The 24,080-nt window shown below is 42.0% G+C and overlaps 2 protein-coding genes across 3 annotated transcripts in view; both read left to right on the top strand.

Annotated features, from left to right (window-relative positions):
- The first annotated feature begins 2,114 nt into the window (after positions 1–2,114).
- ticam1 (toll-like receptor adaptor molecule 1) lies at positions 2,115–5,795 on the top strand. 2 transcript variants are annotated; one of them, XM_031728460.2, is made up of 2 exons: positions 2,115–2,200; positions 2,656–5,795. In XM_031728460.2, exon 2 carries the CDS (start codon positions 2,788–2,790, stop codon positions 4,441–4,443), a length of 1,656 nt encoding a protein of 551 aa, XP_031584320.2. In that variant the 5' UTR covers positions 2,115–2,200; positions 2,656–2,787; the 3' UTR covers positions 4,444–5,795. The 2 variants fall into 2 exon arrangements, with proteins under 2 accessions (XP_031584320.2, XP_031584321.2); XM_031728461.2 differs by lacking the exon at positions 2,115–2,200 and adding an exon at positions 2,471–2,546.
- A 1,204-nt stretch (positions 5,796–6,999) lies between these two features.
- camsap2b (calmodulin regulated spectrin-associated protein family, member 2b) overlaps positions 7,000–24,080 on the top strand; it is a 33,383-nt gene continuing 16,302 nt past the window's right edge. The window contains exons 1-4 of the mRNA XM_039602180.1: positions 7,000–7,715; positions 13,868–14,127; positions 20,447–20,626; positions 23,714–23,800. Coding sequence (XP_039458114.1) covers positions 7,577–7,715; positions 13,868–14,127; positions 20,447–20,626; positions 23,714–23,800 — 666 coding nt within the window. The 5' untranslated portion in view covers positions 7,000–7,576. The remainder of the gene's footprint in view (positions 7,716–13,867; positions 14,128–20,446; positions 20,627–23,713; positions 23,801–24,080) is intronic.

The following is a 24,080-nucleotide window of genomic DNA, read 5'->3' as shown; positions in this document are numbered from 1 at the left end:
CTTACACTGACTTGTCTCTCACGTATAAAGATGGCTTCTGAAAGGCAGTCTCAGTTGGGCGCACTTCCAGCTAAAATCATCATATTCATGAGCTCTGTGGACAACAAATCCCTCACTGAATCTTTCATTTATTAACTCTATTACAGAGTCTCTTTTGTCTCTTCATGGCAAAGCTGGTAATGTACACAGAAGCAACAAAGCTGTTAACAAGTCTGACGGATTGACTTTAGTCAACTAAACCACTTTCTGATGCTGTATTTGCATCACGGTACGCACAATACGCAGGTTGCTTAAATATTTATCTGCCCATCTTCATGTTTAAGTAAGAACTTTGGGGCATTATCTTTATAAAGCTCCACCTCACCTGTCTGCTGGTGTTACACTATATTCTGTGTGACCCATCAGTTTATGTAACCTGCACCAAATATTCCACATTCACCTAATATTAAATGTAATGTATTAAATGTATTGCGCATACAGAAAATCCTGTGATTTCCTCCATGTTTAGTCTGTCTCTCAGGATCCTTTCAGTAGCTAGATCGCTGCGGTGAAATAAAGGAGATGTCCTGATTAAAACTTGGTTCAGTTTTGATTCTAAACACGATTCAGAATCAGGAAAATGTTACAAAACCCATCTCGTATTACATAATCAATACAATTGAGTCTCACTGATTCTTTTGCCATTTATTAGTATCTTTGGGCTTTTTGATGTAGACATGTTCAAGACAACCTTCTAAAGTTCAAACTGAGCATCAGAATAAGGGAGAGATGTGATTTAAGTGACTTTGACAGTGGCATGGATATTGGCTGCTGTGAGTATTTCCGAAATTACTGATGTAATGAGACTGTCCCACACAAGCATCTCTACAGTTTGCAGAGAATGGTGCAAACAAGAGAGGATATCCAGTGAGCAGCAGTTCTCTGTATGCAGGTGAGCATCTCTGAACACACAACATGTAAAACCTTGAAGCAGACTGGGCCACAGCAACAGAAGACCACACTTCACGTGGGCTCAGCAAAGTTGGACACTAGAAAACTGGAAAACCATTTCCTGGTCTGATGGGTCTCAACTTCTGTTACAGCATTTAGATGGTAGGTTCTGAACTTGCTGTAAACAGCATGAAAACATGGATCCATCCTGTCTTGATCCATGTGGTGGCGGTGTAATGGTGTGGGAGCATCTTTTAAACACCACAGTCTGACTGTTTCTGCTAACCATGTCCATCCTTTTATGACTGCAGTGTACCCATTTTCCGATGGCTTCTTCTCAAACTGGTTTCAGTGAGTTCACTGTACTCAAAAGGCCTCCACAGTAACCACACTTCAGTCCTGCGGTGGATCTCTGAGGACTATTTCTAGGACATTGTTGAACCTGTATCATGAAGAATAAACGCTGTTCTTAAGGCAAAAGAGGGCCCAACCCAGTACTAGCAAAGTGTACCTAATAAAGTGGCCAGTGAGTGTAGATTAAATGTATCATTCATATGGTTTCTTGGTTTTCTTGGCTTGCTGTCAGTTACAGAGGAGGTTATGTGTGTGTGTGTGTGCTTTATGTCTTATTCCATAAAGAAACTGAAATTCCAGTCTTGAGATATTTAAGGAAGGCATAAAAACCACACTTCCTATAGAGTCACATTAATCCTTCAGAAATGGTTACGTGCAGTAAACATATCACATACCGCTCTCAGCACTCAGAACAGAGAGGCTCTGTGTCTGCGCTGCATTGAAGGACTTGATCTTGGTTTTCAGTGTGCCTGGTGTGACCCCACCCCTGGTAAATACAGGGTTGGAGGTTTCCTCTGTGGATAAAAATACACTTGCCTCTCAGCCGAGAGGGGAAAATGCCAGAATTCCTCCTCTCTTGTACGCCCATTGTGCTCAAGACTTCCACACTTCCCCACAAGAAGAGATTTTTTTTCTTTGTCTTCTTGGCAGATTCAAATTGTATGAAAAAGTTACCATACTATATGAAAATACATGTTAAAGTGTTAAATGTTTACATGATAAATAGAGTCTCTTAAGCATGGTTAACTCTGTAATATGGAGAACCCACGGGAGAGCTGTAATCTCGGTTGGGATTGAGGCTTCTTCCTGCTTCAGTCTTTTGTCCCTCATGAGCTCCTGTACTTCGCAAGCTGTGACATCATCAGTATGTCCTCCAAAATTACTTCAGGCTGGCAGAGGCCTACAACTTCAGCAGGTACGTTCACTGGAAAAGTTTAGTGTAGAAGTTTGACGAGACTTATTGAGGCTAGGGTTATTCTGAGGAATCATCGGTCTCTCAGAGCCTTGTTTTTGGATTTTAAGATAAAAAAGTTTCTATCTGAAAACTTAGCTGAAGCAGAAAAACAGTCTTTGGGACTTCCTTATTTTGAGCTAGAAACACACACATAGCTCAGTCATAGCTTTTGGAGCGTGATGCTGGTCCTGATTTCCATTGTTTTAGTCCAAAATGATCAGATGAAAGTTTATTTTGCCTCAACAGAACATAATCCAAAGACGAATAATGAAAGATCACAAGAGGGAGACAAAATGCTAAGCTTGATGTATTAAAATTCATTGAAGTTACTTTTTGCATACAGCTGAAGCACATCATGTTGTGACCACGTGTTAGCTCTGTGATTTCTGACACGTTTTCTTTTTTTATTCCTAAAGAAAGAGGAACATACAGGAAACGGCACTTCTTCAGCAACTCAAGTCCCTGAAGAACTGAGAATGGTTATGCTCGACAGTCACATGTGATCCTATCGACTTCTGTTACACGCTGGCTCACAAGTGAAGTTGAAAATGAGTCTCGAGAGCCAAGCCAACCATGGGACAGGACTGAGGGATGTCTTTGACCTTCTTGTTAAGGCACCTTCAGAACGACTCCTTAGTCTGACATTCCAGTTGGGTGAATCTCCTGAAGATAAAATCATACACGCCTTGTGTCTCATCGTCCTCCACAGGGAGGCGGAAGCTCTCGACAAACTCCAGATGTTGACGGACAGCTCCCTCGCTAAGCATGTGGCCGAGAAGTGTCAGATGAGAGGAGGCAATTTAGAAGATTTTGGAGCTCATTGCGGTCTTTTTGAAGCCTTAACGGGAGAATCGTTGGCAGAGCTGGCTCATGTTTTTAAAGTTTTGACAGAGCAGAGGCTGTGTGACCCACTGCAGAGAAATCTGGCATACAAGCGAGCTCTTTCTAGTGACTGTGTGAAAACAAGAAATGGTAATGACCTGGAACACAACTATAAATTCCTGGAGGAAGCTAAAAATGTCTGTGGGCCTGAGTTTGCAGAGTGGATGTCCTCCTCCAGTGATCAGAGGGCAGAGCCTGACTCCAATCTTCTCAGTAGCGTGGAAAAATCTCAAGTTTCGTCAGCTTCATCTCTACCCAGCCCCCTCAGTGCAAATCTCCCCTCAATGCCCTCTTACCCTACTCATCTGGAGATAAGTATGCCCTCAACAGTCTTGTTTCAAGCACCCAGAACCTCTCCAGAGACCCCAGGAAACCCCAAATCGAATCCTCCCATCCTCAGCGTTAAAGAAAACAGAGCACAAAATGTGACCGAGCCACCTCAGTCATCTGAAGCTCAGCCTAAGACCACTGGATCTCCTCCGTTTGACCCAAAACAAGACTCAAGTAAGTATGGCACACCAGCAGCAGCAGCAGCATCACTAGTGAGCAATGAGAGTGACAAAAAATCAGACAATCAAACAAAAACACCAAGTCCTAAACTACCAAAGACGAGTGTTCCTGGAGAAATACACGAAAGCAAAGCTGTGGAAGAAGAGGAAGAAGAAATATTTTATGCATTTGTTATCTTCCATGCGCCAGATGATTCAGATATGGCCGAAAGCATGAAGGAGAAAATAGAAGCAGCCATCGGTGGTGAATTTGAAGGTGCGACTTTCTCTGACTTTTCCATCCCCGGAAAGACCACTATAAAGAGCATGGAGGACGCCATCAACAACTCAGCCTTCACCCTGCTGCTGCTCACCCGCAACTTCAACACTTGCATGCTGGATCTAAAGGCGAACGCTGCCTTCGTCAACTCTATAAACAAGGCACACAAGTACAACACTGTGATCCCTCTGCTGCCACGAGAGAACTGCATGCCCAAACAGGATATGCCTATGGTGCTGCAGGGAGTGAACCCACTTGAAGAGAGAAAGAACTTTGAGAAAAAGATCCAAAAGTCATTGTTGCCTGCAAAAATTGAAAAACAGAGACGGATCTGGAAACAGGAGAAAGCTCAGAAACAGACAATGAAGCATTTAAATAAAATAAGCAACGTGACAATTTCAGTAGAACCAAACCTTCGACCAGGGCCCCCGACGGCTGCGTGGCACCCACAGCCAAACATTCACATTGAAAATGCTAACTACATTATGATTGGTAACGACTCTCGAATGAATGTGGATTTGGTTGGAAATGCAAACAGGGAGGATTCCATTTAAACAAAGGGGGAGCAGTGAAGCTAGACATTTTATGGCACGTGTGGCATCGGTTTATATGCTGAGAATGAAAGAAGTATTCATGTTTTTCCTGAACACTAAAGTGTTAAAGCTGTAACGACCACTATGAGGAATTTATTTGCTGCAGTTTACGTCAGTGCAATCAAACCTGTCAGCGAAAGAAATGCCAATAGAGCAGCAAAAAAGCCATTAAGTACATGAAAACAGTGTAGTAGTGATCAAGTATGCTGAACTGAGCAGGGCCATTTTATGGTATAATTGGCATAGGAGTGCCATCTACTGACCGATAAGAGAGGCTTCCTTTTTAACCTCTTCAGCTGTATGAGCTCTTTGCAGACACTAGGGTGCAGCACTCTTACACACTTCTCATCCATTCCCATGACTGCAGTCATCTAACAGAGTCACTGGAAAAAAAGTAATTTTAATATAATTTCCATATTCATCTCAAGTGCTGATTTGAGTATGGCCAAATGTAATCAGTTCAATTCAATTCAGTTTTACTTATATAGCGCCAAAACACAACAACAGCCGCCTCGAGGTGCTTTATACAGTAAGGTAAAGACCCTACAATAACAGAGAGAAAACCCCAACAATCAGACGACCCCCTCTGAGCAAGCACTTGGTGACTGTGAGAAGAAAAAGCTCACTTACAGGAAGAAACCTCCAGCAGAACCAGGCTCAGGGAAGGTGCAGCCACCTGTTAGGACCGGTTGGTGGGGAGGGGAGGAAATTGCTGTGTAAACTTTGGAACAGATGTGTAACATTTGGATGATGATTAAGTTGAAATGAAGGGGAAAAAATGCAACAAGAAGCAACTTGTTGACAAACGGTGGTTGGTTGGAAAGATGATTTTAAAGAACTTGCTGATCGGGTCATATTCATGTCAAAACAAACTACCAGGGAAAAGTTCTTTAAAAACCTTTCAAAAGAAACATACATTTCCAGATGTCTTTTTAGTTCTGCTGAGTCTTCTTTTTTGGGATAAATTTACTGTAAGTGTCATTGATATTTCATTTAGGTTCTCCTTCTTTTGTGTGGCATTTTCTGATGTAATATCAAAGAGTTTACTGATGATGATTATGATGTCTTTGTCAAACACGTCTGTGCTTTATTTCATGGTACTTTTGTCTTCTGTGACTGATCCTCAGTCTCAAATGCTAAGAAAACTTCTCAAGTTGTTATGACCTGAACTTGTCAGCGACTCTTCTGTCATGTAAGAATTTTAGTCCGTAAGCTTTGAACCATTGACATACTTCAGAAGGTTATGAGAAACATTTGCTTTTTGCACTTTATTGTGATATAAATTTATTTTAAATAAATTAAAGATAATGGTAGTTCTCACATTATTTCCACACAGTCAAAATCAAAATGTTGATTATTAGCATGTGAGTTGTGTCGCATCACGTATACTCACCGGGCACTGAAATCCAATGCAACATGTCTGCTATTGAAAAGCTGATCATTCTTCTTCACGTTTATTATGAGGTAGCAGACGTTGGTGGTGGTGTGCTGGGACTGTCTTCTTTCTTCTGTACAATATTGTCAAAGTTATGAGCATCCTGTCTCAGAGTGATGCTGAAAAACCCACATTTATTTCCTCCAGGCTGGACTATTGTAGTTTCTTATTACTGTGAGGTCCCAATAACTCTCTTAACAATCATCCATCTGGTTTCAAATGCTGCAGTAAGACTGCTGACAGAAACTAGAAAGAGAGATATGTTTTTCATGTTAGGATCTCTTTCTGCCTTTGTAATATCCAGAGGTAGCTTTGAAGTCCTTCTCCTCACATACAGAGTCCTGAATGGTAAGGTCACATCATATCTTAAAGACTTCATTCTATCGCATAAGTCTAACAGAGCACTTTGCTTTCAGACTGCAGGCTTACTTGTGGTTCCTAGAGTTTCTAAAAGTAGAATGGGAGGCAGAGCCTTAAGCTTTCAGGCTGCTATGGAATCAGCTCCCAGTATGTATGTTGCCTGAGGATACTTAGGTATGTGGACTGGAGAAGCAACAGATCAGTCCACCGACCTTTCAACTGTTAGATGACCCAATCTACCCACTGAGCCAACTGAGAAGAAGGCCAGAGTCGTCTTCTGATTATAAATTTTCTTCCACATCACGTTGTCAGGTTTTTGTGTACATTTTGTAAGGATGCCAACAGTATGTAACATGATACTATGTCTGTAGTGACAGACGGTCGTACTGTAACATCACACTGTGGGAGACTCTGTGCACACCACTGATTGAATATTTTAAGCACATTTTTGAGGTGGGAGGCTAATAATTCTGTCCTCATCTGCATATATTTAGGGAAAGTTACATTCAAAGGAAGCACGTTCAGTCCGAAGTTTTATCCTAACACTTCAGTGAACTGCGGATCGCCTTCCTATAAACTGGCCTCACAGCATTAGGAGAACATGTTGAACTAGCTGGAAGTGTATTTCTCCTTGGAAACAACATTTGGGATTTAGTTAACTCCACCTTGGTTTATATTACACTGTGGCGACTCCTGTCAGGACTGAGCAGACTGGTGGGTGGATCGCGCGTGCGCAGTGCGCTCCATCCTCCGATCAGTGCGGCAGGAAAAGCGCAGGGGAGACGCCGCCGAGATACAGAGGGAGAGAAAACAGTTAGGAAAGGGGAAAAAAGAAGAAGGAGAGCGGCATGAACAAAAACAGCCTGCTCGGTGTGACCGGGAAAGTGTCCCGTGGTGCCGGGCTCTAGCGCTGCTCCCGTGCCACACAGCTGCTCCGTTATGTCGGGAGACCGGAGGATAGTAATGTCAGGGAATGGAGGAAATCTTCAGAAATCCTGCCACTAAACTGCGCCGTGCTGCCAGGGTTTAAGGCTATCACGGAAACATAAGGACGTAACGCTGAGGATGGAGCTCATATAAACCGAGGGGCGCCGTTTCATTTCCAACTCGTCGTGCTCTCAGAAACCAGGCCAAAGTTGTTGGGTTTTTCCCCCTTTGATTTTTTTCGGTTTTTTAGGAGAAGGAAATTTTGGTGCATTGAATTCCTCTGGACGGGATGTTATCCGCAGTCAGGAGGAACTCCTGCTGACTGAGCCTCCAGCAGCAGCAGTAAAGCAGCGGGTCCCTCACAGTGAAACGATGGGAGATGCGGCAGATGACAGAGGTATGAGACGGACCTTCATCGTCCCTGCCATCAAGAGCTTCGATCACTACGACTTCACCAGGGCCAAGATATCATGCAGCCTGACGTGGCTGGTGGCCAAGGCTTTCGGCTCGGGTAGGTGGTGCCTCGCTTCTCCTTTCCCATTTCTTTTTTTTTTGAATTTTTTGGATGAGAATAGTGGAAAATGCTGTTAAGATAATTATCTAACATGTGTAATAATAAGGCCTGCTGTCGTGTCGGACCAGAGGGTGTGCAAGTGAGACTGTTTTGTAAACAGCATCCTGTAATCAGACTCTCACTGTGACAGACAAACACAATTAAACCTCGTTATTAGGGCAAGAAATCTTCCCATTATCTCCCATTCAAAGTCCTATTTAACCATACACTAACCTGGAGTCTATATGACGGCTTAAACTAGCTGGAGGCCATAATAATCTCTCTTCTGGTTGCATTAGGCTGGGTTTCTAAAGTCAGTCCATATGTCATATCAGCCTCACTGTATCCCTCCACTATTGGTTCAGGATTATTGGTTTAACCTTTTGCTGACCTGCTGCTAATTATTCCCAGTAGCAGAAGTCAGGTTGGACAGATCGGATCAGCTTCTGGCTCATAACTTCAGTTTAGGACTGTAACTTGTTGGTATATTAAGAGAATAATAGTTTGGTCTTTAAAAAAAAGAAACAAGAATTCAAAAGACTCCCTGCAAGAATAGATTATAAATAAAATGCACACGTGCATTTATTCACATGCATAAAATATGATCATTGAAGTAATCAGTGGGCTGAACCATGCACAGACGTCTCTTCTGCTTTGGCTAATTGTGTTTTTAATAATGGCAGACTTGCTTTTCTCTACATCAGGTCATCTGATAAATGTTGACTAATGATTATTAAACCCAAAGGTTGTGCCAAAACTTTCAGTTTATCATTAAATAAAGTGAAGAAAAATGGCAAAGAGACTATAAACACATGAGTTTCATCACATTTACTTAGTGGAAAAAACATTTAAATGATTATAATGAAGTTTTTTCATATCTAAAATAGTATGATATAGCCAAAAAATCTAGTTCTTAAAAGTTTTAAGGAGCCCATTTAAATCAATATTCAGTGGCTCAGCTAAATGAGTGACTCACAATTAAGTGTACAAGTGCTTGAGGAGAAGACTTATGCAGTGGTGATTTGAGTGGATGCAAACAAGTTTGAGCATATGAGTATAACTATAAGTAATGGAGAAGTAGTAGAAATTCCTAATGAAGACATGTGAACATGTGGGATTATGCTAATGAATTGGTTATTGAGCTTATTGAACAGCACTTTGGCAGCATGTCAGAGGAAAAAGGCTGGAAACCATTGGCATAAACACAGTATCTGATCACTGCGGCTCTCCTGAAATGATTCTCTGTGTATCTAACAGCTGCTTACAGCTCACAGCTTCGAGGCAGCCCAGTGTTAGCTTTAGCTTCTTCTGTCACTGTTGTGTTTTCATGTGGATCTCTGTCTGTATATGTGACAGCATGTGTGTGTACCTCAGAGTTATCCTGTCTCTTGTCCTCTGTGAAACATCTCGGCCTCATAAAGACGGAGTAATTCCAGCCTCGTCTGAGCCCAGAGGTTCACTCCAGCTGTTAATGAAATATTTTAACGTCTGCGTGGACACTACACAGACAGACAAACCTAGAAAGAGACAGATAATAGGGCAGACCTCATTGATCTTACAGCGTCTACCCACGTGAGCACTACGTTACTTTTTCTTCAACCTCAGGAGCCATGAAATTGTGGAGAGACATGCAGGATAGTAGTGTGTGAGAAGGCCAAGCTTGGTTGTGCAGGACCCTGCGGTTGTTGCAGCATGCTGCTGCTGCCACTTTGGTGGGTTTTGTTTTTTTTCCCTCCGTGCCTCCGGTGACACAGTTTCAGCTCCCAGCACCGGCGAGAACTGTGGCCCAATTCACAACCGGTCCTCAGAGTCCTGTTTGGCCTAGATAGGAAGCATGAGCTATGGCTTGAGTCCGGTGGTGCTCAGTGGGAACAGCTCTGTTCCCATCAGTTTAAAGTTTGTGCCCCAACTTCAGAGAAATGGATCTGCATGCCATATATGTGTTTAAATATATACAACCCTGAAAATCTATCCTTTTTAAAGCTTCAGACTGATATCACATGAGCTGAAAAGATCAGCAACAGAGTTGTGATTAGTTTGTGTGTGTAATAAATCTTAGAGCACTTTAGAGAGCTCCATGTTGGCATCAGATGAACTTAAAACAACAAAGGTCGCCTGAGTTTTTCAGCAGCACGGCCACAGTGTTAACTATTAATAGAATCAAGTATTCAAAGATGTTCCGGATAATGAGAAGTACCGAGCTTGGTTCTCTTGGTGCTCGTGTACTGGCCTTTAGTTGACCTTATTTTAGGTGCTCCAATGTAAATGCACTTCCCAGCTACTACATCAGAAACCTCGATCGACAGGAACATAACTTGAGTGTTCTTGGTGCTCCATGTCTGGTAGCTTATGCATAGGACAACAGTTTTCAAACAAGATGTCAGTGTTGTTTTCACGCAAATGGCCAACGAAGTCTTTAAAGGTTTAAAGGGAATAATAATGATCAAGATGAGCACTAAACGGGACCCAATAAAACTAATATGTATTCTATTTAAACATACAGCTGTAAACCAGCAGATATAAACGCTGCTGAGCGGTAATCCCAGAGGTCTCCAGGGGAGCAGTCTTCTCCATGTGGACTTCCTGTGGCAGCTACTTCCTGTCTGTTTCCTCTTTGATGGCCAACACAAAGGAGAGAGTTTTTACTTGACCAGGCAAATTTTCATGAACTCTACAAAAGCGGGGCTCTTTGTCCTCTCGTAGCCTGCTGTAGCTCCTTGTTTAATTGTTTTATTGACCTTTAAGTGTAAAAGGTCATGTGATTTCTTTAGGACTTTAAAGTGACACAGAAAGCATTATTATCCAAGGCTTTACGTCGTTGTGACAGCTCTTTGTGGGGAGTGTAACTAAACACTTCAAACAAAAGTATAATTATCAGACACCAAAGTCACAGCGATGTGAGCTCCTCTCTGCTAATCAACTTTATACTTCTTACAAAACCTCGACTGATTTCTGAATGCTGAGGCTGGATGCAGCAGGGCTTGTTATGGAGCCGTTTAACATCTGCCTGTTGCTTTAAATATCTCTTTTCATCACCCACTGTCGAAGCACAGGGAGGCTTGTGCTAACCACAGCCACTGGAAAACTGCTGAGGTTTGATCACAAGCCTAATAGAGTTTTTTTTCCCTGCACCGAGCTTTACATATTTGATTTTTTTTTAAGTTGTTTGGTAAAGCTTTTTCTTCCACACTATTTTTCTTGTTTCGAAGAGGAAAGCTGTACCTTTAAGATGGATTCCTTCAGTGTCCTTTGTTTTCCTCAGGGTGATTCAGACGCAGGCAGAGAGGAAATGACCCTACACACCAGGAATACACACGTATTGAAGCACACAGTCTTTTAAAAGTGTGTCACACACACACATACACACACATTCTTATACAGGCGTTTTGTCTGAAAGTCATGCCTGTGGGATGGAAGTTCATATGCGCAGTATGTATGTCATTCAGCGATAGATTAATGACTAGTTCAGCTCTGAGTCACAACCTGTGGTTAACAACAGCATAGTAGGATGAAAAGGATCCGGAGTGAGCGAGTTCTAGAAGCTGTTTTCTGTGTGTGTGTCTGTTTCTGTTTGGCTATTTTCTTCAAATCAGATTTACAGGATGAGGTAACGGGATTAGAAGGTGCTTCATGCTTTGTAACACACACTTCCACCAACACTAACACAGGCTAGAGCGCTCTTGGCAAATCAAACACCTCGACTCTTTGCTCTCAAATTAGCTCTGCATGTACGGGTCTTCAGTAAGAGGAGCACTCTGGATGACAGTTTTCTGGCTTACACTAATTCATTTACCTCTGAACTGGACATGCAGTATTCCTCCTGACATATGTGTTGATTACATTAGAGCTGGGCGAGTATTGAATTGTATTTTAGACAGGAAAAGCAGATAAACTCGATATATTTTTATTATCTGTTTGATATCTGATTGTTTCTTACAATATCCTTCATATCGTTATAAATCTTCATTACGATTATAATGATAGTTGTGAAAGTTGGACAGTTTGCCTCCTCTTTCGTCCACTTTGTCTTTACGCAGCGTCACACACCTCGCCTCTCCTTCATTGAACACAACTCCCTCCTCCCCATCGCTTCATGTGCAGGCAGCGACAAGATGGACACGCAAATTCCGAAGACGAGTTGGGTAGAGAACGCCCGACTGTGGAGGTCGTTTGAGTACAGGGAGGTCATTGTCGTGTTCAAGAAGCCAGTTTGAGATGAGCCACGCTATCGCCATGCAAACGGTCGTGAAAGATTTCATTTTGCTCAAAAGAGGGACATGACTCGTTCAGGGTCTCTGAATCCTGGTTGTTCCATATTCCGACCGCTCGGACCATGTCTGCATACTAATGCATTGAGTTGTTGCCATGATTACATATTTGTGTTAACTTTGGTAGTTGAGCAGGAGCTGCACCGCTTGATGGAGCAGCTGAGTATTTTGTGCTACCGAGGAGTGTTGAGTTTGGCATGTTGTCCATCGTAATATCTTGTTTTTTGGGTTATAAGGACCATCAGTAGCTCCTGTTCAGAGACATGCATCGCACAGATTTCAAACTACAGGCTGTCAGTCAAAAAGTAAAGTTGGGAACAGAGCAGCTGTGAATGGCTGTTAGTGTTATGATGCACATGGGATGCTATAATTTACATTTTGACTGCAGGAGCTCTTTGTTATGCACAAAAGAGAGATAGTTTTCCTTTCATTTATAGAGCATCATTGGCTCCAGTCAATGCTCATAACCTATTTGTGTAGTTTTTTCATGTACATCTATGCTATTATGTTAATATAATTTGCCTGTGTGACATCTGGGACACAAAATGACTAAGAACTCTCCTTTGTTCTTACATGAAGACTTTAAAAAAATATCGAATTTATATCTTATATCGCCATCCAGCTTTTCATATCGAGATATGAATTTTTTCATTTCAGCCCAGCTCTATTGATTACATTCTGAAAGTTTGTGAGTGTTAACTATATTTGTAGATTTAAATGAATTGTAGCATAGACAGGAAAAGCAGAGCGTAAAATTCAGAAGGTTTCATTTTTATTATCTGTTTGATTCTCTGTGTGAAGTTCAACAGGGTTGATGCCTTCAGGAACAAAGACTTCATTTCAGATAAATAAAGGTTAATATTGAAAGTTGGACAGAAACGCAGCCGCTAGATTTAAGTTTCCATGTTGACAAAATAAAACAGACACACTAAATTGTCAATTCCACATCCAAACATGTGAATTCTAAAGTTAAATCACATTCGTTTCTGTTGGGAACAGACAAAATTGACTGACTGTGTCAATATCGTTGAGAACAGGAGGTCATTCTCAATCTTCAAGAAGCCAGTTTGAGATGAGTTTTGTTATCGTGCTGGAAACAGTCGTCAGAAGATGGGTTCACTGTGGTCAAAAGAGGGACATGCCTCGTTCAGGGTCTCTTAAATCACCTTTCTTCCATATTCCGGTGCTCGGACCATGTCTGCATGGCTAAATGCATTGAGTTGTTGCCATGATTACATATTTTTGTCAGACTTGAAATAGTTGAACACCTGTGCCTAATGAAGTAACTTCTGTGGCCCTTCCGTTTGACACAGTGTTGAGTCCAGCATGGAACCATCATCTGTTTTGTTTTTGGGTAACCTTCACATCAGTAGCTGTATGGGTTGATTTTTCTCTAGTCGCACAAACACAGAGCTTCATTACCCGTATTCACTATTTAAAAAACAAACCCGGAGCATAGACTTCCTGAATGGCCTGTTAGTGTAATGAACCACATGGGATGCTATAATTTGTGAGGCACTGACACAGAACAGAGAGAGCTGAGAGGTCCTGTTCAGTGAGCGTCATTAGCAGACAGCTTGGATTGGCTGATCACTTTTCCACACCCACCTGTCTCTTTAAGTGGACAAGAGAGATAATTATATTAGCATAATATAATTTAAATGATTAAGATCTGTGGAAATAAAATGAAATAACCGTCCTGTGCAGCTGTCATGAAGACCAAAACTGAATTTGATTTGTTTATTTCTGCTGTAAAAGTAGACTGGTCTCAAGTGGCCATAAGAGGAACTGCAGGTGCGAACTTTGACCTGTCTCATTTTCTGTTTCTGTATTTCCCCTCAGATGCAGTGCCAGAGGAGCTGGCTGAGCCTTTCTACAGGGACCAATATAACCAGGAGCACCTGAAGCCTCCGGTCGCCTGCCTTCTTCAGTCTGCAGAGCTCTACTGCCGGGCGGGAAGCCTGATCCTCCGCAGCGATGCTGTCAAACCGTTACTGGGACACAACGCTGTCATTCAGGCTCTGGCCCAGAAAGGCCTGTACGTCACAGACAAGGACAGACTGGTCACAGAGAGGGATCTGACCAGCACACCCATAAACATGGTGAGTGGAGATGTTTTTGGCAGAATGCACAACTGAATTCAGTGAAAAAGTAGGTGACACAGAAGGATTTCTCTGCCTCATTGAGCATTTATACGTTAGATGTTTTTCACGTGCGTGGACAGCGACATCTTTTGGATTTAAAAGCATGTGTGGATTCACATTTAAAATCCAAAGATCCACATATGGTATTATCCTTGTAGGCGTTATGTGTGAAACGTGTGATGACGTCAATTAAATCTCTGCAAGTGTACGCATGTGCTCACATGTGCCAATGTATTATCATACTTTGTTTATAGTGACTGTTTACTCACTTATTTTCACAAATCCTTCATAAAATGTTCAAACAGCACAGAAACAGTGCCACCGTTTCCCAGACCCCAGTTTATTTTCACATTGTTTGGTTTATCTGACAAACTTTCCCAAACTATTCACAACAGAGAAACCTGCAAACCCTCACTGCTCACTTTGAGGAACTGGAAGCAGAAATGTGTGACTTGAAACATCATTTTAATCAAATAACCAGACAGCAGCTTTATTTGATTACACAGTTAGAAATAATTATACTGGCACTAATATGACAGTGGATTTTGCTGTGTGCTTTGCTGTGTGCCACCCTCATATGGAATACGTATGAGTCGTAGTGTTAAACCATCCTCACAGATCCATCCTCTTGCAAGTAAAACAACGGCTAATGATGGGTTTCCTCTAGCAAACCGTTCCTCACTGTTCAGTCACTGTTCAGTCACTGAATACAGCACAAACATGACTCAGGTCACCTCACTAAGAGATATTACACGTATAGTAGTGTGCTGTCAAAACTACATTCAGGACTGGATGGAAAACATTATAGTCTAGCGGCATTACATCATCGAATAAATGCTCATTGTGAGGTTTGTGTAAAGAATGTCAGAAAATGGTAAATTTAAAAAAAGTTTTAGGTTCTTTATCTTAAAGTATAAAACACCCTGAGGTGACTGTAGTTGTGATTTGATGCTATATAACTGAAATTGAATTGAAATTGAAAAAGCAACTTGGCTGTCTAGCTCACCGATGTCGTTTTATTGCTTGCTGGTCCAACCAAACCAAAGGTGGAAAAAAACAAAGATGATCAGTTTGCTGTCGTATAAAACAGTCAGACCAGATTTCTCACGCTCTCAAATAAAAAAAGGCTTCATCTTTGATTGAAATATAACTTAAACAGTTACAGTAACTATTGATAATTTCTGATTGATCTACAAATTGATTGTTTCATATAAAGCCGTAATAATGTTGTCACCTTTTTAAAAGCTGTGAGAGGAGCTGACAATGGTGTATTTTGCTTTAGTTCTGATAGGATGGTGAGTTGATGCCTGCAGATCCACACACGCTGCTAACACATGCACGGCTGGAGCCTGGGCACTTCTGCTGACGCCAAAAGGTGTCTGCATTGCAGTGCACCGTTTCCTTCTCCTCCCTCCCTCCCCCTCTCTCTCTCCACCCCTCTCCATCCTTCTTCCACCCTCACTCACTCGGCCTCTCTCAGCGTTTCTCGTCTTTCTCTGTCTTGCCTCATGTTAACTCTACTTAATGCGTGAAATGAAGCCAGAAAATTATTTTCTCCTGAATTTTGGTGCAGTTAGCACTTTTCATTAAGCCTGCCTGTGCCGCTGCATTTTTCTCAGGCTGTAGCTGTATTTTATTAGCCCGCATTTTCAGCTCCAAGAGGTAATTCAAAGTTATGCAGACAATTGAATTTTCGTGTCTATGTTTGGCTGTACTCTTTGCCTCCTTCAGTATGTGAGTGAGGTTGTCTTGAAGGTTGACGCAGAGCTAAATGACCCCATGTCCTTGCACACCTGTAGAAGTGCACGTGAGGACCAGTGTGTGTCCACACGCCTCCATCTTTGTGTGCTTCAGGTGATTTAGTGACAGTTGTTAAGTAAACAAATGGAGCCTATCGACTCTCTAACTCATCGACCTTCATTTGTCTGACGCGCTGGCAGGCTATTAGTTAATCTGTCTGGTCTTATTGTTACTCTGTGCCCTTGCGATTTCATTAGATTGCCTCTGCAAAGCAGAGGAGCTGTATGTATTTATGGACTCAGCAGGATCATTTCGGTCACACTAGAGTTGAGGCTTTTCATTTTGGGTTATGGTATATCTGCAGAGAAAATGATGAGCTCATGGTTTTCTCAGTGCTGTGCTACAGAAGAATAACTCATGTCAGGAAGGCGGAGGAGAGGGAGGAGGAAGGGAGGGGAGCGTGGCAGTTTGTCAGAGACCGAATGGATATATAGAGAGAGCGGGAGGAAAAAGTGGGGGAGATGTTGTTTGGCAGCTGCCATTTGGTTGCTGTCCAGGAGGAAAAGCAGGAAAGTAGAGCAAGAGAAGAGGGGAAAGGGTGAGTGTGGGAAGAGCTTTGGAAAAGATGTGAAGGAGGTATTGCCTTTCTGGCGGTCATGAGGACACGTGTGTGCCAGAGTATGTGTGGAAAAAGGCCCCGTGTTAATATGGCCATCTGGAAAGACGGGAGAGGAGGAGGAGGAGGAGGGGGGAAAAGGGGGGCATGACGGAGGAGGAGAGGAGCATACGTGGGGAAGAGGGAGGGTTAGAGGAGAGGAGGGAGGAAGACGTGATGTGCACTACTGCAGCACTGTGGAGGGTGGGGCTCACACTGAGTCAAAGAACGTCTGGCGCACAAATTAGAGCTCCTTTAATTGCCCGTCTTCAAATTCACACCTCCGTGGAGCCGATGGAGTCAGATGTCCGGTGGTGTGTACAAGGCCTGCTTTATTTTCTCATTCCTCTTTGACTCGTCGCCCTCCGAGTGTTAAAACACTGAAACGAGAAAGTGACAGATGAGTGAGCGAGAGACGGAGCCTGAGCAGTAACTGATTTTTCTCTGCAGAGGGGCGTGTCCCTCCATCAGCTCTCTGTTGAATAACGCGGAAAGATTTGGAGATTTTTACAGATGTTTGTGAAAGAAATGGCTATCAGTCTCCACATCTGAGTAGAGGCAGGCATGTAGGTGTAAAGTTGTGCAGTAAAAACACTTGTGGGGCTCAGATGTCCCTGCACTTGTCATGTTTGTGGAGAATGACTTTTATTGTCTGTTTGCTCGGCTGTATTTTGTGCTTTACTATAAATGCCTTTGATCAAGGACACACACACGCACGCACACAGCTGTGGGAATGAATACTGATGAATTCCTGTTAGAAAATGTGCACGAGCGTACTGCAGCGCTTTTCATGACAGGCGTCTGCCATCTCCACGGCCTTATAAGGCGTGTCTGTCACCGTGAGTGCTTTCTGTGCACAGACACGCAGCACAAAGGTCTTTGTGAAGGCATAATAGGCTCTTAAAATCTTGTTGTATTATCAACAGTAGCGTCTTTTTTTGTCCCTGTGGATATCTGACCAGTCTGTAGATATGTAAGCAGGGACTTTGAAAACTGCCCGTCCTGCTCATCCTCATCTCTCAGGCTCACACTTTATGTTCAACCCCATTACTCCAACATACATGCACGTGGACATCCTGGACTATAATGTCTGCAAAGCCTTTGAGTACATAGACTATATATTTTTTTTAAAGGCATCGCATGATAGCTCGACTATTATTCTTGCAGCATTAGTGGGCACTCAGACAAAAAACCAGCCCTGCTTTAAAACAATGTTAAGTGGCTGTGTAGGTGCGAGCACATTGTGTCAGGTACTCTCTAGTGCAGTTTGAGTACCGGAGCCATTCATTTGAATTGAATGTCAAACACTGCAGTGGGTTTTACTGGATACAACTCAGGATTTTACAAGTCTGGAAAGTTATCAGGGCAGCGCGCTACTATCTTTCATCGCTCAGGCTGCAGGGTAAACAGCAGAAATTGCCCTTCATCTAATCTGCCAGGAATGTGCCTGTGTGGGCCTATGCTGGTACTGTAAAGACTCTGAAAACCACTGGAGGGGAAAAAGGTCATCCCCATGTTATGCAACGGAGGACTGAAATGCATTAAACAAAATGCATTTTGCCTGATAATATATTTTATTATATTTATATATACTAAATATTATTTACTTTTTAAATAGCTTTTTATCTGTTACAAAGCTAAAATATATATAAAACAAAAGTTGGGTCAACCGCACTGCACTGAGACTTATTGTCCCCCTAAAATCACAAATTTCTTTGTGTTTTTTGCACTTTTACGATTTTAGTTTTTTCTATTTTCTGGTGTTTTCTTAAGTTACAGTCCTCTCAGGGCCACCATACTTTTGCCATGGCGAGGCTTCCATCCGTCCATTTCACAGGTTACTGTCAGTAACTTTGTGAATAATGATGTAAATGCGATTTGTCTTTCTTGCTTTTTTCTTTTTTGTTTTACTTTGACCCACAAAGTCAGTGGAAAACTGAATTGTTTTCCATCCACAGTGGGAGGGACTTAATTAGCTTCTGTTTCTCTGCATAGACCATAGAGCTGTTTCAGTATGGGCAGTCTTACATTACCACAAAGAATAAAGGGGGCTGCAGTAACAGTTGTCTGTCCTACCAGTACCTACCAAAACATACTAAATAACCTGATCATCTAATGAATCCCAACAGGTTACAGAGAGTTATGTGCCTCAACTAATATTCTCCATAAAATATGACAAATAAAATGGCCGATGTCAGTGCATTTTTTCCCCCTAATTTAAACAAATGTCAGCTTACAAACATCCTTATTTAAAAAATGAACACAAGTGATTTGTCACAATCATTTAAATTCATGTGGCTTCTCTGCTCAGAGCCCTGCACACACTCATGCACACACCTACACAAGCCTCTTACCAATATTAAAGATTTAGTAGTTTTATGTAAATGACTTAAGAAAAGCTTCAATCACAGAAAAAGCTCAGCGAGTTTCATTTAAATCACGGTATTTGACTCTTTAGCTTCGCTTTAAGCTGCTTGGCGTCTCTCTCCGTCAGTCTGTCCAGCCGTCAGCCAGACGTCCTGCAGCACATCTGGAGGAGAATGCACACAATGTCAGACATCTGGCAATATCCTGAAGCTGCAGGAATTGAAAACGGTGTCTGTCTGCAGACGTTTTCATAAACAGCTCAATAAGTTTGGTAAGAATCATAAATTGGAGCTGTCCAAACAATCCTGGGCACCTGTGTAATACGCTGCAGGTGAAACATACTGCATTTCAGCCACCATCCTCAGACGCACCAGCTTACACAACATATTTGTTTATATAAACAACTTAATAACTGATGTTTGTCAAGTCATGGTAAGCGTGAGAAGAACCTGCTGCTTCTTCTGTTTTTCTGTTTGTTGCATAGCTTCTGGTTTTGATGTGTTGGTTGGGATTCATATTAAATAATAAATTAACTCAAAAACAGAGCTTACACTGGATAAGTATGAGCACTTGGTCTACATAACAGTATTTAATGTGTGCAACGTAAGCACAGCTAACTTCAGTAGCATTTACTCACATCAGGTACAGCTGATCAAAGCATCTCAGCACTTATTTCCATGAGGTCTTTGTTTCCAGAGCTCATTTACTCCTGCACGCTCTCTGCATGCTTAGACTGGCAGGACGACATGCCGTGATGACTCTGAGAACCAGTGGAAGTGTAAACTCATAGCACTGAAGCGGGAGTTTGTTTCTTTGGAAAAGACTTGGTCACACTGGCTGTTGCATGTGGCTCTGTGGTTATGAATAGAGGCCTGTGCTAGACACAACGCCTCACTGCTTGTTTTTGTCAGTTTGAGTCACCTCGATCATGGAGCTCCAGATTTTAGATGTTTGTTTAGTTAGGCTGGACACACAGCAATGCTGAGGCAAGCAGCAGGCAAATATGCGTACACACACTGTAGTGTGACAGGAAAGGGAAGGGGAGGTCTGTTGCTCTGACCGGCCTGGAATGGGACTAGGAAGGCTGGGAGAATGTCAAGCTTTGTGTAGGTGTTGATGTTGCTTTTTTACAACCACTCAGATAAAGCAAATGACTCAAAATTGGATGAAATGTGCCTAATAAAAGTATTTTTCCAACGTTTAACAGTGAAGCAGTTTTACATGGCTTAAGGCAAGACGGATGGTGATCAGAAGGTAGCTGAGCAGCTGGTCTGGTTTGACAGACTGTGTGAAAGTGAGGTGGATTTTTTAAAAACAGATGTGCCATTTATATAAATTACTTTCATGGTTTGTTTTTTTCCCACACTCTTTTTGGCAACTTTGCACTTGAAAATTCCCAGTTGTCAGTCTGTTGCTTTTGGGAAAAACTTTCAAAGAAAAAGATAAAATAAAAATTTCAAATCTGTAGCTGACTTTACCTTTTTAACTTGATCTGGCTGCTGTGTGTCTGTGCAGAGTTCCCACCTGGCGCTCATAGACACCCTGATGATGGCGTACACCGTAGAGATGGTGAGCGTGGAGAGGGTGATGTCCTGCATCAACAGGTACTCCACAGCCGAACCATCGAACGGCGACGGACACATCCAGGAGCTGCCTTACGACACAGAGGATGCAATAACCACCTGGATCAACAAGGTATTCATATGCACAAACACAGGGAGATGTTGTCTCCACGAGCTAAATGAAGCCTTAAGCCGTTTACAAAGGTGGCTTTTTATTGTTCCACTCTACTTACTTTGTGTTCTCTGGATTTAGTAGACACTCGAGCTCCTGGAAAGTGTGTCAGTTCTTAATTCCTCCACTGTTGGTAAGAAATCTAATATGTTTGCAAGAGGAGAAGATGGAAAAATTGGCACCGTGCACATGTGATAATGCCAGAGAGATTCCTAGTCTCTGTTAAAGCAGGATTAGGAAGAATAGTCAGACCTCAGCAGGGCTTTAAAGGCTTTAAACCCCTACTGAGGTACAACTATTCTAACCTTGTAGACTGTATATAAAAGAGTGACAGAGCCACTGTGATGGTGGTTAGCAAGTCCAGTTGTGAAGCCTCAATCTGAGCATTTTTCACTGATGGTTTGAAATCGGATGTGATAAGCAAATAACCGAATGATGGATCATAGAGTAGCCATTTCTTTCTGCTTTGTTCTCCTCTCTCACTGCAATCGGGAGCATAATTTAGAAAACAAGCTTTGTTGTGTTCAGTGAGTCTTATAAGTAGCAGTTGTCACTATGAGCTCACCAGGAAAATATCTGCTGAAGTCACAGGGTGGATTTCTATAAAACCGAACTTCTTTCTTCAGTCAGAGGAGGCGCCACCTGCTGACCACTAAAAGAATACAGGTTTAAAGAGCTTTCACATTGGCTTCAACTTTCAGATCTCCATCCATCTTCTACATACAGTCAGTATTTTTAACAATTTGATAGTCTCACCTGTTTCAGCTACACCCGACCGATACAGGTTTGTTTTGTTTTTTAAACCAATACTGATACTGATTTGGTGATTTAAAAATCTAATATTTAAAAAATATTGCATGATGTTACTGTTTGCTTTAGACATAAACATGAACAGATTTCCTAAAATGTGCTTGCGCTCTGCCTAACTTTGCTGAGAAGTAGTGCCATCTGGTGTACAAACTACGCAACAACAACACTCGTAACATCTGAAGGGTGTTTCTCCTGTCTTTACTTAATTTTTTAAAAATTTTCATCCATAGCCTGTTCTTGCTGTCTATCAGAAACAGAGGCTGGGCTTTGATTGCAAAGGTCAACCTGAAAACACAGAACGTCAGCCAGTCTTTGTTTATTGATTGCAAATCAGTGTTAGAAATCAGTGTTCCCACAATTGGGAGCTGCAGTGGCTAGGAGGTAGAGCATGTAATCTGCTAATCAGGAGGTTGGTGGATGGATCCCCGACTCCTCCAGTCTACATCCCAAAGTGCTGTTGGGAAAGACACTGAACCCCAAATTGCTCCCGATCCATCAAAGTGTGATGGCGTGTGTGATACTTAGAAAGTGCTTAAGGCATAGAATAAAGGGCTGTATGTATGAGTGTGAATGAAGCGTGTGGTAAAAGCACTTTGAATGCTCAGTTAGAAAAGAAAAGCACTAATAAGTACCACTCCATTTACCATGTGCAATCTCTCTTACTGTTTCTCTCAGCATTACAGTTTCAGGATGGCTCTGGCCTGTGGAGAGACAATCAAAGCTAATGGTAACATTAGCATTACAGCTGCAGGACGCACTAAAACTTAGGATTTTCTCATTGTTGTGGAACATCACATGTCAAAAGTCAATTTAATCTAACTGGTCTTCAGCTCCTCGAATGACTGCCAGACTCTTGTGTTTGGTTTTACATCCATGCACCAAACCAGCGTTGTACATGTGGCTGAGAGATTTTAGATGCTACAGTGTTAAACTTCAAATTACCAAAAAAAGAATAAATGTGTTTTAGCAGATTGCAAAAAATGACCTAATTTATACCCTTTTTTATTTAATATTTTTGGGGTGCCATGCAGATGGTTCTCTAGCAAAGGGTAAAACTCAGCTCCTGGGTCAGTCCACCACCTGGATCCAGCTGAAAGCACGAACACGTACCCAACATGAACCCCGTTAACTCCAGCCAACTCTGTAAAGTAGAAGGTTAAGCACATTCCTGGAGGGAAATTACACTCACAAAGCTTGTTCACATAAAATTGTGTATTAAAGAGTGAGCCAACACTTTACAGTCCATCTCAACGAAAGGCCGACAAATAAGCACCAAAATAATAAGAAAAATCCATAATTCAACAAAAAACTACAGTTTCCAGGAAAACAAACAACACAGTATTTCAGTTCAATTCAAATTAAACAACTAGGCAAGTTTTACCCTTTACCAGGGAACCTTCTGGCTAGTACCCCAAAAATATAAAACAATAAGAAATAAGGTAATTCTTAAATTCTTAAGTATTTTGAGACTAGACTTATTTGCAGTGTGTATTTATATTAAAAATCCATTAAAATTTACCTTCAAGATGACAGCAGTTTGATCTCTGTTATCGCAGCACTTTGGTTTAAAGATTGCTTGGTCACATGAAGTGGTTTTTACTGTCCTTGATGAGTGTTTGAGGAGCAAGATGGGTGTGAAACAGCCTCATCTCAAAGATGAATTTGTTTCTTTCTCCTTGAAATAATAAAACAAGCCTCAGTACAGAGTTCATCAAATGTCAGATCTTCTTATCATCAGCCATAATCCATTCTGGAAGAACTCATGTGCTGTCTGCTTCCAGGCCAAAGGCGGAAAGATGCACACTTTGCAGGATTTATTTACAGACGCACACTTGGAAAAACATTGACAATTGTGTCTCTGCGTAGCCCCGAGGCGTGGAAAGCAGTGGCAGGGGGGGGGATGGCTGATGTGACCATGTGTGTCCTCATGCAGTGTCAGTTCTCAGCATGCTTGGGCAGATCCTCTGAAAACAACAAAAAAAAAACCTTTAAACCTGCACTTGCATCAGAATTTAGCTGAGTTCTGTATATTGGTACGATGGTATATTTATATTTAGCTTCAGCAGTTGATGGGTGGAGGTGGTGGTGACAAACTTCTATTTGATGTGGGCCTTCTTACTATCACTGCCCGGTTTTTCAAGTCTTCAGCACAGACTCACTATTCACTTTCAGTGTGCACCAGATGCTCGTCTGACTTTTGACCTCATTGCCTCTCTTGTTCTTTCTCTTTCTCTGAAGGTGAATGAACACCTGAGGGACATCCTTGTAGAGGAGCAGAAGCTGAGAGAGGCTTCACTGCAGGAGTCAAACGCCACAGCGCTCAAAGTAAGAATGCACACATAGACTGAAATAAAAGTGCCACGAATGATCCAAATAACAGGGTGTTCAACATCGTGCTGATGCCTGTGCTATAAAACTCCTGTCATTAGAACTGCAAACATGGGGAGACTGTTTGCTCTTTTTATCAGCACCTCTAAATAAAACTCAGAAATTAACTGTGGTGTCTTGTGAAACAACAGATTGCAGTTTTTTGATCCTTGTTCCAGCTTTTGACTTTATACACAGAGTTGCATAAATCTTCTAATTTGACTTCCAGCAGCAAAGT

This window comes from Oreochromis aureus, linkage group 18, assembly GCF_013358895.1.
Source record: "Oreochromis aureus strain Israel breed Guangdong linkage group 18, ZZ_aureus, whole genome shotgun sequence".
Lineage (NCBI taxonomy): Eukaryota > Metazoa > Chordata > Actinopteri > Cichliformes > Cichlidae > Oreochromis > Oreochromis aureus.
Note: the sequence above shows the minus strand (reverse complement) of the source record. Positions and strands in the feature narration are given on the sequence as shown.

Excerpts from the sequence above, each read along its gene's own strand:
- ticam1 (XM_031728460.2), top strand. The coding sequence starts at position 2,788 with ATGAGTCTCGAGAGCCAAGCCAACCATGGGACAGGACTGAGGGATGTC.